The sequence below is a fragment of the Daucus carota genome, chromosome 1 (genome assembly GCF_001625215.2).
Source record: "Daucus carota subsp. sativus chromosome 1, DH1 v3.0, whole genome shotgun sequence".
NCBI classification, from domain to species: domain Eukaryota; kingdom Viridiplantae; phylum Streptophyta; class Magnoliopsida; order Apiales; family Apiaceae; genus Daucus; species Daucus carota.
In genome coordinates, this window is record NC_030381.2 from 31,774,404 (window position 1) to 31,790,536 (window position 16,133).

A 16,133-nucleotide genomic window follows, 5' to 3' on the forward strand; every position below is an offset into this window, starting at 1 on the left:
GTTGGTGTGAATGCAGGGGGTCATCATTATTAAAGAGGTGTAAGCCAACCAAAACAAGGAAAACCTATCAAATTTTGTGCTTATTGTGTGCACATGCCCATAGAAAAACCGTTTAAATAAATAACCGAATCTACTTTTCATCCTTGTTTTTGGCACACACTTCAAAATATTCCGACTAAAAAACCAAAACTACTATTTTTGATGACCAACTAATCTATGACAAACTGTTTTTACTCCGACCGAATAAATAAAATTATTATCAAAATAATAAATTTTAAGTTAGGCCCATACCACAGACCGACCTAGCATTCACTGGTAGAAATAATTGAGTTTGTGGCTCAGAGTGATCAAAGGTGGTCCAAATAATACAAATTGTAACATGCAGAGATAGAGTCTAAGTTGACGTGTAGTGTCCTCTCGCATGTCTATCAATCTATCTATATGTCATAATCATTGATGGATCATCATTAAAGTACTAGTTATCGTACTTGGTATAAATTTATTTGCTTGTTTGGGTGACTAATGATGAGGTGTTGAAAGAATGAGCAGTAGCAGAGGAGCCAAGAAGGCTGGAGCAGCGCGCATGCGTGTGGGGAAGTATGAGATCGGCAAGACCTTGGGAGAAGGCAGCTTTGGTAAGGTTAAATATGGGCGGCATGTCGAGACGGGGCGGAGCGTGGCCATTAAGATCATTGCCCGTGATCATGTTCTCCGGCACAAGATGGTTGATCAGGTAGAGTGTTTGTTTTGATTTTATTTGTTTCGGATTGGTTTGTTGTATTTGGACATGATTATGATGTTGGTTCTCGGGTTCTTGTCTGAGTTTTTGCGGTGTGTGATTTGGGTTGATGGTTGAGTGTTTGTTGGTGACAGATCAAAAGGGAAATTTCAACCATGAAGCTAATTGAACACCCCAATGTTATAAATCTCGTCGAGGTAAGTACTGCTGCTGCCCCCTTTACTGCTAATTTGCATTCCAGCCACAATTAGTTGCCCCCTTTACTGCTAATTTGCATTCCAGCCACAATTAGTTGCTATATGCTTCGTATGGTATAATGTTAAGTTAAAATCCTAAAAGAATACCAAAAAACATGTACTACTTGAACAAAGTTAGGGGGCTTTGTGTTGTGATCATTTGGGGAAAACGGAATGGTGAAAGAATGCAATGAAATTTGTAGAAATTAGATGTAATAGAAGGAAATAAGGGGCAAGTGAAAAAACTTGTAAGGTTGGAAATTACTTGTGATGAGATTTTTGATGAAGATTTTGGGCTGATTGAATTACCATTACATTGTAATTGGATAGACTGAACTTTGGTATGCAATTCGGGATGGAATCAAGGAATGAATGAATTTTGTGCCTATTCGAAAGTTAGTTCATTTTTCATTCATTTCTCACTTCATATCATTGCATCTATGCAGACCCGACTTTAGAGTTTCCCTCTCCCACATTCCATGATATGTTCAGCATGATCTATATAACAGTTGCTTCCTTTTGGATACCTATCTATATAACAGTTGGAATTTACCGATCTGTAATCAGACATCTTCAGGAAGACTAACATGTAGATTATTCTAGAATATGATGCCATGTTTTAAGAAATGAATGAGCACATTTCGAAAGGCTTACATCTAGAGAGTTTTAGGGTTTCAGGCTCAAAATTTCAACACAGGAATTTAGAAGCTAATATGTGCATTTTATGGAACATGTTAATTAACTTTGCCAACTTTGTTTAATGTGGCCAACTTACGATTAGGTAATGGCAAGCAAAACCAAGATCTTCCTTGTACTTGAGTATGTCGATGGAGGAGAGCTCTTCGATAAAATTGTAAGGTTTTATTATTATTAGGTTTATGTTTCTAGCATGTTACTGTAATAACAGAAAATAAGAATTTAGCTACTGAAATGGGGGGAAAATATAGGCAAGAGTACTAAAATCATCGTGCTCTTTCCATAGTCTACACATAGTTTGTGTTGCTTTAGCTATTAACGGAATGTTTCATGTTTAAAGTATGATACGTAATGGTTCTTCTGATCCTAGGCCCAACAAGGGAGACTTAGTGAAGATGAGGCAAGGGGATACTTCCAGCAGCTTGTGAATGCTGTAGACTACTGCCATAGTAGAGGTGTCTACCACCGAGACTTAAAGGTTGTCGAACTTTACTTCATATTATAATTTGGGGCTGAGAGTAAGACTTTGATGTGTGATACCTTGCATTTACTGATGTACTGCAGCCTGAAAATCTGCTCCTGGATTCATCTGGCACTCTAAAAGTTTCAGACTTTGGATTGAGTGCTTTGTCGCAACAACAACGGGTAAATGTCATGTAATTCTGCAATTTCACCTCATAGGAGGAAACATATATGAAATATGCAATATGGACTATCATTGTGTGAAGAAGAGGGCAGGTCCGTCCATTAAGCCAATTAAGCAATGCGTGAGGCCCCAAAAATTAGTACTAATTTCTATAAAAGTATCTTGAAAAAGTTATTACTGATAATTTTTTTAGTAAAAATAGCTCAAAAGAAGTTCTAATCTTTTTTACAGATGAGGTGATAGTATAGACATACAATAAAAAGATATTAGAGAAAATGTCTAAAATCATACAAATGTAAGTGTTAGAACGATTAAAAAAAGGTATTGATATAAATTTTGCTTGAGACCTCCAAAATGATTGGACCATGAAGAAACATATTACTTGGCAACAAAACACTCAAAAGTTTCACGTTTTGCGTTATTTGAATGAATTATCTTCTTTGGTTTTCAAAATAACTTTCTCTTAATCTACAAAATCTTCCCTGTTCATTGTACAATATGTTCTTACAATCAAATTTACTACTGTCCAAGAGCTTGTTGCAGGTTCATGATTTGAATACAAGCTACTGATATAGCTTTTCATTTTTTCTATCACAAATTTATTGGCATATCTTTGCAGTTATGATTACGATTAATTGCTGCAGGAAAATAATTTTCAATTAGATATCTTTATCCATTTATAATATTAAAATTTTAATTGGAGAGCGGGAATAGAAATTTCATCATATATATCAAACTCACCATCTCTTTTAAACTTCCAGGAAGACGGGCTTCTTCACACTGCTTGTGGTACTCCTAACTATGTAGCTCCCGAGGTACATGCAATAGCTGTACGATATATGAATGCATTCTAAAATTTAAATATTTAAGTATGAGATGGTTTTTATTATCAGGTGCTGACTGACAGAGGCTATGATGGTACTACAGCTGATGTATGGTCTTGCGGAGTCATTCTTTTTGTTTTAATGGCGGGATATTTACCATTTGATGAGCCTAACCTCCCTGCCTTGTATAGGATGGTACGCTTTAACAGTTTGATAACTATTTGGGATATAAATCTTTGACTAACAGATCAATTTTTTAGATACAAAATGCTGATTTCACATGTCCGCCATGGTTTTCACCTGAAGCAACAAAATTGATTAAGCATATTCTAGAGCCAAACCCCAGCAAAGTGAGTTCCAAACTTCTGTTATTGAACTACGGATCCTTCAGCTCTCTGTCCAATTCACATTAAGCTGTTTCTACTTTTATCCTCACTAATATGTGAACGTCCTATTATAATATTTTTGTGTGACTTAGAATTAAAAGTGCATGACTTGGGACTTGAGAGTTGGGAAAGCGCATAAAAGAAATCTTTATGTGGTTGTGTATATGTTGTGAATCCGATACATTGTGTGCTTATTTTGATTATATATATACATATATGTTGCAGCGGATAACAGTTCCAAAAATCCTAAAAAATACTTGGTTTAGGAAAGGATACAAGGCACCGAACTTCGAGAAGGAAGCGAATGTGATGAATCTTGATGATGTCGATGCAGTTTTCAATAGTACAGAGGTGATGCTAATGTTTTGTTTTCTTCTGTTAACCATATATGAAAATTGATTTTATGAGAACTTAAAGTCTTTCTTTCATTTGTCTTGTTGATTGCAGGAAAATCTTGTTACGGAAAAGAAAGAAAAACCTGAATCCTTGAATGCTTTTGAGCTCATTTCCAAAACACAAAATCTAGAAAATTTGTTTGAAAAACAAAAGGTAATATTTTTAATGAGGGTTTCAAATTCTCCAGACTTCTTTTCTTCATATATTGTATGTCGCATGCCCTCTTATTGGCCAGTGAAGCTGAGAATTAGTAGAAATGGTATATAGTTTTAGGTTTCATATATCACCTGTGTGATATATTGTTTTTGGATGTGTATAATAGAACCTAGTTTTAACTTTCTTGACTATATACCTGCACAACAGGGTCTTTTTCACAGAGAAACAAGTTTTGCATCCAAGTGTCCTCCAAATGAGATAATGTCCAAAATCGAGCAAGCTGCAAAACCTTTAGGCTTCAATGTTCATAAGCGGAACTATAAGGTAAACTTTCACGTGTGGATCTTCAAGATATCAGTATCATTTAGGAATTAAACAACTCTGTTACAATGTCAAAAGACATAACAGGAAGAAACATATACGGGTTGTACTTGATCAGTTTTATACATAATAGGAATTAGGAAGCACACACAAACACACAAGTTATGAGTATATCATATTACCGCCTTTTCAAGTATGTAATTTCTCCCTAGTTAAATTGTTGTTCCCTTAAACGTAATAATCATATAGCATTTCACTTCCGCACATACTCGTACATACTTCCCTGAAATTTATCCCCCATGTATATAATTGCTTCTCCCTAGTTATTACACTGGTCCTTAGCTCTCTTTATCTAAATATGTTGCTTTTTATTTTGCTAATTTCTAACTATGTTGTTGCATTTATTAATATATGTTCATATGTACTTTGATCTATATTTATGTGCCTGTAATTAATTTATTGAAGGACTGACAACTAAAAGCATTTATGCTGGCCCTCAAGACCTGCATCGGCAAAAAATATTAAAACACTCATTTGTACAAAACATTCACAAGATCAGATCAAACTTTTCATGCCTGAGCATCACACCAGTTAGTCGGACTGTGAAAGAGTTTATTTAGGCAATTGTAAAGCTAAACTTGGTTATTAGCTAAACTTGGTTATTTCTTGCAACATGTGTTACCTTTGTCTGCACAGATATATAGAAAATTGAATCAATTACACAGATATCTAGCTGTTTGATTACAATAAACTATTGCAGATGAAATTGCAAGGTGACGAAACTGGAAGGAAGGGGCACCTTGCTGTAGCTACAGAGGTACTATCTTGATGCTGGGTAGATTTTAGATTTATACGGGAAATGAAGCTGACTAAAACTTGTAGCATGATGAAGATAAACATTACTAATAAATTTGTTGATCATGTTTGGCGGTATAATTTAGAGAGAAGGTCGCAGAAATTTATTCTGGAGGAAATGGGAACATATTTGAGATTATGTTACAAGGAAACATATGACTGTATGACTAATGCCTTTTAAGTGCAGGTTTTTGAGGTGGCTCCCTCGTTGCACATGGTGGAGCTCCGGAAAGTAGGTGGTGACACTCTAGAGTTTCACAAGGTATATATGATATTCATGATATGAAGGGATCTTTACAATATCAACATTTTAATTTCTTGCCTGACTGCATTCCAATTTTCTGAAATCAAATGGCAGTTCTATAAAAATTTCTCAACGGGGCTAGAAGATATTGTGTGGACTACTGAACAAAATCAGGATGAAAAGAAGTGAGCACATATTATCATTTTTGCGGGGTATGCACGTACTCATCTATTTCAACTTGAATGTAATACTACTTAAGCAGACGAGGAGCATGATGTCTTGTGATATTTAACGCCTAGATTAGTATCTCAGTACAAATTCTCCTGTTTAAGTTCTATAATAACACCAGTACAAATCTCTCAGGAAGTGATTTCTTAAGTTGAGTTATATCAATTGAATCTTCCCCTCGTCATGATACTAACCTGGTTAATCACCAGGATCAATTTTTTCTTTAATTAGTATCTCTTCTTTGCAGGCTTGCTTCATCCATTGCTATATATATTCATGGTAACATGAGAGCATCCCAACAAGGAAATTGTGCTGGAACATATACGGAAATCAAAAGAACTACCCAAACTTGGATTAATCTTTCCTAATGTTTCCCCATCACAAAATAAGCTAGAAGTAAATTTGAAATGCACATGCAGAAGGTTTTTTAAGCTAGTACATCTAGGAAAATCTTGAACATTTTCAGGATGAAGGCCTTGTTGATTTTTACTTTTTAATTTTTTTTGAAGTTTAAACGTTGTCACTCCTAGACAATTTAGTGTTGGCATTATAGAATATATTCATAGGAATCTGTCTGTAGGACAATGCAGACGTTATTTTTACAACTGAATAATATTAGAGTTTCCCCAAGTCCAAACTCGACGTTCTGATATCATGTTACACAACAGATTTCCAAAAACCTTAAACGATTCTAGAGGAACATGATTAGATAACCTGCCAGTGGGGGGAAACAGAAGCTAGAATGTCTGTCATATTTCCGAAAGCCATCTGAATCAGTTGCTTCTGTAGATCTTGCAATTTAGTTTTGATCAATACGACAATCAATTGCATAAATCTCAGTAACTAGGGGTTGTGAAATCCGCAGCTGCTCAAACGGTTCACAAGCCAACTTACCTTGAACCCGAATTTCTCCACGCCGGGAATTACATTCCTGCATTCACACACAGAAATATTGGTAGAGTTATTTACTGAGGTCTGAGGTGCACAATATATTTTAGCTTCACTGTAAAAATTTCTTCTGTGTATGTTCATCATGAGATCATGCTGTTCTCAAAAGAAATCAGAGACTTTGGTAAAAAATAAATGTATCATCACATGATATATTAAGTATCAGTTGAGTAAAAGCTTGTGCATAAGATAAAACAAATAAATTCTCAAGGAAGTCGGAAATCAAATAAATTGCCAACAAAATCATCAAACAAGGTTGAGTAGTATAAAACCCAGGTTGATAATACTATTCTTTCCGCTTCTGAGTCTTGTGAGAGAGATTTTTTGTCATGAAATGAATCCGCTAAATTTTCAACTTAGAAATAAATTCATACGTACAATCAAGCAAAAATCAGAGGGACGATTATTAATGACACATTAAAATTTGGTGATAATTATATCGATTTCATAAATATAAATAAATAAATTCCTAAAATTACATTATATTCTATTTAAAATATCTTTACAACCCTGCCACCATATGGTTTTAAGCTAGTTTTAACTAAATATCCTGTTTGGTTTATTTTATCTTTCCAAAGTAAGATCGTTATTTCTGAAATATTATGCAAATATCTACATTTTTTCTAAATATTTGGTTACGAAATATAATACACATATTACCTACTTATATATAATAAGCGTAAGAGAGATAATTTGGTCGCATGGTCCTTTGGTCTAAAAGCTTATCATCTGTTGGATCGTATATTGAATAAATAAACACCGTTAGATTAGAACAAAATTAATTTCTGTTTTATAAGGCAACTGATATCTACTTGCATTTTAATTCCTTTTCTGAATCCAAAACAAATTCTGTCTTTCAAGTGTTTTTGATTTTTTTTATTAAATCGCATTATAATAATTCTAATATAAAATACATTTATATTAGAACACATATTTTTAACCCCTTTTCCTAATCCAAGACAAATTATGCCTTCTACTTGCATGCATGTTTATGATTTATTTTTTTAGTCAAAAACAAATTACAACCAAAATCTTCGAAACATAAAACTTGTCCAGATCTTCTATATAAACTACTTCATATCAGCCTCATCTTAACCCCATTCTTGCGTCTTCTTCTTCAAAGATTTTAACTTGGAAATCTCCCGGTGTTTCTTTTGGCCTCAATCTTAACAAAATTTGCAACGGTTCTTTCTTCCCCAAACTTCTCCACCAAACTCACAAAGGTAATTAGCTTCTCTCTTTTTTTTACTGCTATTTGATAAATTGCTATGTATTTGTTTTATTAATTTTTTCTGTTTGTCTAAATTATATTGATTTATTCAATTTTTCGTAGATAACGACATGGATTTGCATGACGAATCAAATAATATGAATGAAAAACAGAGAATTGAACGTAACAAGGGGCGTAGAGAACGGTACAGACTACGTCTAAGAACAAAACAAGTAACAACAGGAACCATGTAAGTAAAGTTTAGCATGTGATATGTGCATTAAATATGTGCGACATCAAAATTATTGATCTCTGACATTAGAACAATACAGGGAGAGCAGTAGAACAATCAATACACCAATTCTTAATGAAATTAGGTACTTACTCATCAGTCAGTAGATTACTCCAGATGATAGTGTATTGTGTAAATTTCATTTGAAAACCTATGGTCAGTGTATTTATAATGCAAATGTGTTTTTGAGTTTTTAGTTGGCAAATTAACTTTCCAGTAGGAATATTACCGATCAAATATAAGTGAACTTAAAAAAAAAAATTAAATTATAGAAAATTTATATTTTGGATTCAATTCAACTAAAATTTAAGATAAATTCTAAACTATACGAACATCATATAAAAATTATATAATTTACAAGAGTTCTGACTATGTTTATTGGGTTGTTTATATATGGATTTATAGGTCTCCTTTAATTATAATATGTAAAAAAATATATATTTTAACATTCTCATTAAAACATATATATTTGACCTAATTTAAAATTAACTATTTGAAGAATTTATTCAGCTGCTAAATAATTTTTTTATTTAATCACGTTATTCTATCATAATTTTACTTTCAATAAAAATTAGTTAAATCTAAAATATAAATCTTTATTTGACTGAAAATTTTTAATTTATTCTTTGTAAATTAAATTATTTCACACCATCTAAAATATATTCAAAAATTCATAACTAATTAAAAAGCCTCCGTGAATTGCACGGGCTATAAGCTAGTATTTTTTTAAAAGTAAGAGGGGCATTGGATAACATCAGTCATCACGCAGTACTCAAAGCCTTTTTATGTTTGATCTTAGTTTGGGCTTATGTCCAGATTAAGTCCTGGGCCAAAGAGCGTAAAGAAGCAACGGAGCCCCAACAACACAGGGACTAGTAGTATAATAGTCCAAATCAGTTTCATCTCTCTGCATCTCATTTCTCTCTCTCTCTCTCTCTCTCGGACAAAGACCAAAATCAATCAATAGCTAGGGTTTGAAAGCTTCTTCATCAGAGATGGCAATGGCTGCTTTCAGGCGTGAAGGAAGGCGTCTCGTCGTCGCTTCACCAAATCTTCTCAGATCTTCTGCGCTCCCTTCTCAACAGTACTATCTCACTTCTCTCTCTCTCTCTCTCTCTCTCTCTCTCTCACACACACATTATTCACTTTTATAATTATGCGTGTGTTTAATTACACTCGATTATCAATTTTATGTTGAATTTGATGAAATGTCTTTAATTCATTCATGACATAATACAACACCTTCACTATGTAATAGGACATGTAGCTGTAAGAAGAGATGAACGAAAACATCATCATATAACATGAAAAATATGTTAGTAAACTCGGCACATTTTTGAACGGCAACTAGAGGGGTCACTGAATTGCTTAAGATGTCTTGGGAAAATAAATTAATTTTGCCTCCTAGAATGGTGTATGAAAATCCCCTAATATTTTAAGAAGAGGAATTAAAAATTTATACAAGACCTTCATTCATACTCAATTATATTAGTGTTATTTAACTTAATGCTTTACATTTCTGAAAATTTGTGAATAAGGTATTTGAGGCATACGATCAAGCTGATTAATAGAGGCTTATATGCATTTACTTATTTTAAAAATTGAAATTTAGTTATGTATTGTATTGTATTTCGAATCTTAGAATTTTATTGACATGATTTGAGGTGGATTTATTCTTAGCTTTACAATAATATTTGAATTCCTATCTTTCAAATGAAATTTAAATTCAACTTTTCATGTATCCAAGCATGTCATTTGATCAAATCCAAAACTGCAAATGAAATATAAGTTCCCAAACAAGCTATCAAGGAACTTTGCTTTAAATATTTTAAGCATAAAACCTCAATACACCCATTAAAAATGAAAGATTTGAGAAACTGTCCCATTTCATAGCTAACAAAGACAAAAGATATTGTCTGTCTCCTATACTAGTAGAAATATTATATTACATGATTTTCTTTTACCTTTATAAAATTGGATAAAATGATATGTGCACCTTAGTCAAAATTGTTGTTGCCCCATTTTTCATATACTAGGAGTTTGAATATTAATTGATTGATCCTTAATGGGGTCTTTTAAAGATAAATAAAGGGATTTCCTTTATCTACGGAGTGCATAAACCTCCTGATGTAAATTTTGTGAAACCTACTGTTGTAATTGTTTTTATGGCTGGTTTAAGTAGGTAGGCAACCTCTAAATCAGAGAATAAGATTGTTCACTTGAAGTTGAGTTTGTTTAGAAGGTACACTATTCTGTTGGGACTCTTTTAAGTTATAAATATACGTATGTTTGTAAAATAAATAGGTATATTGAAGTAGATTACATGATCGGCCTATCAGGGGATGCTACATTGAAACGTATTGTTACACAGGGGTATCATTTTATAAAATACTATTTTTCCTCTTGGTATTAAAATTGGAAATTAGTAGCTTTGTTTTGATATGTAATTGCAGAACATTTAACTCTACATTCTCTGCACCTTGAAAGGCTGAATGTTCTTTGCTGCACTATTGATACTTGTATGTTGTCATCTCGAACCAAGTATTCTGGCATTTACTGTTTAGTGGATTATTTATTTTCCATATTTTTAATAGAGTTAATAATAACTCTTAATATAAAATGTTAACTATAACACTTCTTTTATAATATTCTTTGTAGCCTTCTCATTAGTATTGTTGTTCTGTTATATAAACTGCTAAGTGTGAGTATCCGTGTCTTTTATTCCTTGAACAGTTGAAGTGTTGTACCATTCCTCAGCCCTGCAATAGTACATCCTTTTAAGTGTACCAACTTCCTAATATATCCTTCCAGACTATTCTCTTTGTTTGTGTATTGTAATTATAAGTTATGGAAGATATGCCTATATGAAGAATCAGGTTCTATTGTTTCAAGTTTATTTACTTTGACAATGCAGGGAACAAGTTTCTCTGGGAGTTCGCAGTATTTCAACTCAAATCGGTAACACTCGTTACTTTATACACCTGCTATTGTATTTATTTTGTGTTAATACATTTACTAGTCCCCTGCAATTTGTGTACTCTTTACTCTGAGTTATATTGTTTAACGGGTTGCAAGTGCAGTTCGTAACCGGATGAAGAGTGTAAAGAATATTCAGAAAATTACAAAGGCAATGAAGATGGTTGCAGCCTCTAAGCTGCGAGCAATTCAAGTGAGGGCTGAAAATTCTCGTGGTCTATGGCAGCCATTCACTGCTCTTCTTGGTGACACACCAAGTATGTTTCTAATTAAATATTTGGTTAACTTCAAAATGAATTATACAACTATTAGTTGGAAATTTTCAAATTTTGTTACTCTTCGCATTTAGTGCTCGTTCTTTATCAATTTGTTATAATGTTGCTCTTGAAAATTTCAAATGATCTGCATGGTTTATCATAAGTGAGGGATTCTAGTAGTTTCCCAGACATTGAGAAATTTGGTATGAGAAGTGTTAAATTCTATGTACACCATTTGTGTACTCTTAAGTGTGTACTTCCTTCTGCAAGGTTGAAGTAGCATGCATGGGAGATTAGTGTAGACACTTGACAATGTATCAATGATGTGATTTTAGGGTTCTGTTTGTCTCAGCTTTTGTTGGGCATGTTATGATTATATGATGCTGATAGATATTTCCTTTTTGTTAATTGAGCAAGATGTTCTTGTTTCTATTCTAGGTGTGGATGTCAAGAAGAATGTTATTGTTACCGTCTCAGCGGACAAGGGTCTTTGCGGTGGAATCAACTCCACGTCAGTCAAGATTAGCAGGGCTCTTTTCAAGTTAAATTCAGGTATATATAGTGGATGTACATTGGCGCTAATATTCACCTTTGCCTATCGTTGAACTCACAAGTTGATTAATTTGTTGCACAGGAGCTGAGAAAGAAAGCAAGTACGTTGTCTTGGGAGAGAAAGCAAAGGCACAACTGATAAGAGACTCCAAACAGCACATTGATCTAACAATGACAGAGCTGCAGAAAAACTTCCTTAATTATACCCAGGTACCCCTGTTCAAATCTGCATTATATTATATGAGAAGGAATATTATTTGTTGTCTAGAACTCTTATGTTTCTTTCTAAATTTGATAAAGAGCTTCTCTGTAAGGTTAAATGTAGCAACAAGGGTCTCCCGATTTTTATGTTTTAAGGATGTGGAATTTTAAGATGTGTATACTCTTTAATAATGGTCTACTTTATCTCCAATAGTTAGATTGTAATTTATCTTTTGAGAGTGTTTGATTTTTTATTCTTAATTTTGCCTAATTCACCTGTCTTAAAAAACATTGTGCCCTATATATAGCTCCTTCATTGCAAAATTGGCCCCAGGTTTCCTGTCGCCTGGAGGACAGGTAAAAGTAATTAAAACTCAATGTAGAATGTACTTGGGCCATATAAAACTGAAGAACATTGTAGTTATGATATTATTGATGGTATTTATGATTAATTATTATTCTTTTAGAAAAGTTAATGCCTGAATCGTTTAAAAACTAAAAATACTTGAAATTATAATGTTTTGAAGTCTGCATTATAATGGATTTGGAACCAATGAAGCAAGTAGCATAGACCATCTAGAGGACCTATGTATCTTTTGTAAATTATGCCTGTTCTTATTCAGCTGAGCTGAGAGTTTGTTTCATTTTATTTTTTCTCAAGGTTCTCTAGAGTATAGACTATAGATATAACTAGTCAAACAAACTTTTGGCAAAGTTATAAAACTCTAGAGCAAAATTTTGATTTGAAGGAAATTTACATTAATATTACAAAGGAAAAAAGATCCAGACTTATCTATCCAATATTAATTGAAATCAACAAAGTTATTTAATTTGTTCATTTATATAGTTATATACGTAAATTTATTTGTGATAATGATAAAATTAATATTATAATATATTTTTTGGAGAAAAAAATTATTTGTGATAATATTATTATTAATTTAATATACATCTAATTATTCATATGCCCCCCTCATTAATTTTTTTGAATCTCAGCCACTTCACATGCTTATAGTCTATGTTACCCGGCTAAAAGTGTCCAATATGGATACGGGTCTGAGTGTCGGACTCGGCAATAATTTGAAAAATTTTCATGTTGTTGGTCTAAACTAATTGTCGGAGTGTCCATACCCATGTCCGAGTGTCGAGTGTCTGACACGGGTACTCGAGACAAAATGAAGAGTCCGGGTAACATAGCTTATAGTCACTGACCCCTTTTGTTGGCCGCTGTCTGTCGTCACTCATTAAATTATTGATGTTAATCAGGTTTCTGCGCTTGCTGATGAAATCCTAAAGAATGTTGAATATGATGCACTGAGGATTGTATTCAACAAATTCCAGTCGGTTGTCTCATTTTTGCCTACTACTGCAACTATTTTTTCTCCAGAGGTAAATATTTATTGCTCTGCAATCTTCCCTTATCCCTTATACCTGTAGTAGTTATGTTCTTACCTTTGTATGTGCATGCAGATTGTAGAGAGAGAATCTGAAACTGGCAAGCTTGGTGATCTGGATTTATATGAAGTTGAAGGTGGTGAAACAAAGTCTGAAATTCTCCAAAATCTGACTGAGTTTCAATTTTCTTGTGTAGGTCCTTTATTCTTATAGACAACCTTTTCTTGTTGCTGTAAACACACTAGAATATTGAGTTTAATTTGAAATGCAATATGTATGCGCTACTAGCAAATTTCTTAAGTGGTATTTTATTCTAGTTTCTTGAGAAATGTCTTAAATGTTCTTCACAGGTTATGTTTAATGCCGTTTTGGAGAATGCCTGTAGTGAGCAAGGAGCTAGAATGTCTGCAATGGATAGTTCCAGCAGGAATGCTGGGGAGATGCTTGATCGTCTCACTCTTACGTACAACAGGTATCTTCCATTATCTGTACATTTTGTACCAAAATTTTCCATGCTAGGCTGCTAGCCCTTTCTAATACTGACTTTTTGGCTTTTCGTTTTTTAATTAGAACCCGTCAAGCTTCGATTACCACAGAACTGACAGAGATTATATCTGGAGCATCAGCACTCGAGGGCTGATTGCGCAATCTTCTGCAACTTCCGTTTGACGGTGACGAAATAATTCTTTGTACTAATACCTTCTTACAGATATTTTGTCAAGCTACCATAATAATCTCCCGTGTTGACGTTATGTCTGGGAATAATTTTCTTGCATGTTCTATCAAGGTGGTTTGCGAAGTTGTTTTGAAGTGACAATCTGTTTCCAAGTTTTTGTTATAATGCTGTATTATGCTTTTCTCAGATTAATGTCAATAATAGTAATTGCCCGGTGGATTTTCCTTATCAAGTTTGGTGCCATTAATGTTTGTGTTTTATCAGGATGTTTGATCTGTGCTTACATTCTTCTTCCCAAGCCCCTAATACACAATGTGTTGTACCTTGGATGTCTGTCACAATTTTTATGGTTGTATTGGTGTTAAGTAATTTATACTGGGTGAATACTTGGTGTCTGAACAACTTCTCGGCATGTTTATGTTTTAAGTCTCACCCACCACTGAGAAACCAATGAATCTTTCATGTTAAATTCTAGCTGCTTGTAGAATGTAGATTAAGCTCCATATGATGCAATTGTTCTCCTTTATAATAAATTTTAGCCTATTGATTTTTGATGTTATTCTAAGCTGCAATATTTCTTTATGAAATTTTAGCCTGTCAGTCAGGAACTGTCAACGCTTCTTGGTTTTACTTTTGGTTTTAACGTCTCTTGGTGTTTATTTTGGTTTTGACAGTCAGTCAAATAGTTTTTCCCTAAGCTTGTAAGCATGTTATCAAAGATGGAAAATGTTGGGTCATTTATAATAGCTGCCAGTTGTTTTGAAATGACAAGTTTTAGAATAATGCAATTTGGGTAATTACATATGAAAAAATAATAGAAAAACTAAAATAGTAAAATGTGTTTGATTTATAAATTGGATCGTTGTGTTGGTTCAACTATATGCTTGGAAGATTTATAATTTAAATCGATGCAAGTAGCATGGCTTGGGGTTTGTCCTATTGTTTGTCTGCTTAATTAGGTTGTTGATCCAATGAGCAGGGAATATTTTAACACTCCACATTGGATAATCAAGTAATTTTGAATGACTATAAGCATAAACTTACAAATAATGTAGGCCAGGAGCATCTTGATGTCTACTTGGGATGTTAAAAATAAAATTTATAAATAGTATGTATAAATTTCATCATTTCAATGATATATCCTTATTATAATTATAGCTAATTTTATCATGTTATCTATATTTGTCGAACCTCAGGAGATTTGCGTGAAATGTGACATTATTTATTATCAAATCAAAATAATATATTCTTGAAATAATAATAATATATTATTTTTAAGGGGTCATTAAGATGTTTTTTTTTGACTACTTTAACGGGTTTTATATCAAAATGGCCACCTGTTATATTAAAATTTCTCATTTGACCCACCTATCTCATCGGCGACTCATTTGAGCCATTATAAACCAAATATATATCATTTTACTCACATTCGTATTCATACCTCTTTACTTAATGATTTATCAAAAATTAACCGTTTAACTTTTTACTACAAAACCACATCGAGTACTTTCATAATTGTCTTTATTATTTATTAAAATAATTTGAAAATTTAGAAAGAAACATAGCTAGGGTGATCATATAAATATATATTTATAATTATATATATTTTTTAACTACATAGCTATGTTGTTTTATAAATTCTCAAATTATTTTGATAAAGACTAGATACAATTATGAAAGTACTCGAAGTGGTTTTGTAGGAAAAAGTTAAACAGTTAATTTTTGATAAATCATTAAGTAAAGAGGTATGAATAATGATGCGGGTAAAATGATGAGAGATTAACAATTTGCCACCCTTAACTTAAGTGCCTTTTTCGATTTGGTTACGTTTTTATAATTTTGACACTATGCAACCCACAACTTATAAATTTTAAACGAACTGTAACCCGCTCTCCAACT

The 16,133-nt window shown here is 33.0% G+C and overlaps 2 protein-coding genes across 4 annotated transcripts; both read left to right on the forward strand.

Moving 5' to 3' along the window:
- The first annotated feature begins 311 nt into the window (after positions 1-311).
- Positions 312-6,357, forward strand: LOC108204850 (CBL-interacting serine/threonine-protein kinase 9-like). Of its 3 annotated transcripts, XM_017374493.2 has the most exons (15): positions 312-733; positions 874-936; positions 1,757-1,828; positions 2,042-2,149; positions 2,236-2,316; positions 3,079-3,132; positions 3,211-3,336; positions 3,402-3,491; positions 3,753-3,878; positions 3,975-4,076; positions 4,287-4,403; positions 5,161-5,217; positions 5,443-5,517; positions 5,614-5,711; positions 5,975-6,357. In XM_017374493.2, exons 1-14 carry the CDS (start codon positions 542-544, stop codon positions 5,686-5,688), a joined length of 1,338 nt encoding a protein of 445 aa, XP_017229982.1. In that variant the 5' UTR covers positions 312-541; the 3' UTR covers positions 5,689-5,711; positions 5,975-6,357. The 3 variants fall into 3 exon arrangements, with proteins under 3 accessions (XP_017229982.1, XP_017229983.1, XP_063935995.1); XM_017374494.2 differs by lacking the exon at positions 1,757-1,828 and having other exon boundaries at positions 323-733; XM_064079925.1 differs by lacking the exon at positions 5,975-6,357 and having other exon boundaries at positions 324-733; positions 5,614-5,907.
- Positions 6,358-9,050: 2,693 nt separating this feature from the next.
- Positions 9,051-14,466, forward strand: LOC108205412 (ATP synthase subunit gamma, mitochondrial). The gene is made up of 9 exons (XM_017375357.2): positions 9,051-9,261; positions 11,092-11,135; positions 11,258-11,410; positions 11,849-11,962; positions 12,045-12,172; positions 13,430-13,552; positions 13,634-13,750; positions 13,909-14,030; positions 14,129-14,466. Exons 1-9 carry the CDS (start codon positions 9,173-9,175, stop codon positions 14,196-14,198), a joined length of 960 nt encoding a protein of 319 aa, XP_017230846.1. The 5' UTR covers positions 9,051-9,172; the 3' UTR covers positions 14,199-14,466.
- Positions 14,467-16,133: the final 1,667 nt, after the last annotated feature.

Excerpts from the sequence above, each read along its gene's own strand:
- LOC108204850 (XM_017374493.2), top strand. The coding sequence starts at position 542 with ATGAGCAGTAGCAGAGGAGCCAAGAAGGCTGGAGCAGCGCGCATGCGT. Across the intron at positions 1,829-2,041 it reads GAGAGCTCTTCGATAAAATT|GCCCAACAAGGGAGACTTAG; the intron begins GTAAGGTTTTAT and ends TTCTGATCCTAG. Across the intron at positions 3,492-3,752 it reads TAGAGCCAAACCCCAGCAAA|CGGATAACAGTTCCAAAAAT; the intron begins GTGAGTTCCAAA and ends TATATGTTGCAG.
- LOC108205412 (XM_017375357.2), top strand. The coding sequence starts at position 9,173 with ATGGCAATGGCTGCTTTCAGGCGTGAAGGAAGGCGTCTCGTCGTCGCT. Across the intron at positions 11,136-11,257 it reads CAGTATTTCAACTCAAATCG|TTCGTAACCGGATGAAGAGT; the intron begins GTAACACTCGTT and ends TTGCAAGTGCAG. Across the intron at positions 11,963-12,044 it reads TCTTTTCAAGTTAAATTCAG|GAGCTGAGAAAGAAAGCAAG; the intron begins GTATATATAGTG and ends TTTGTTGCACAG.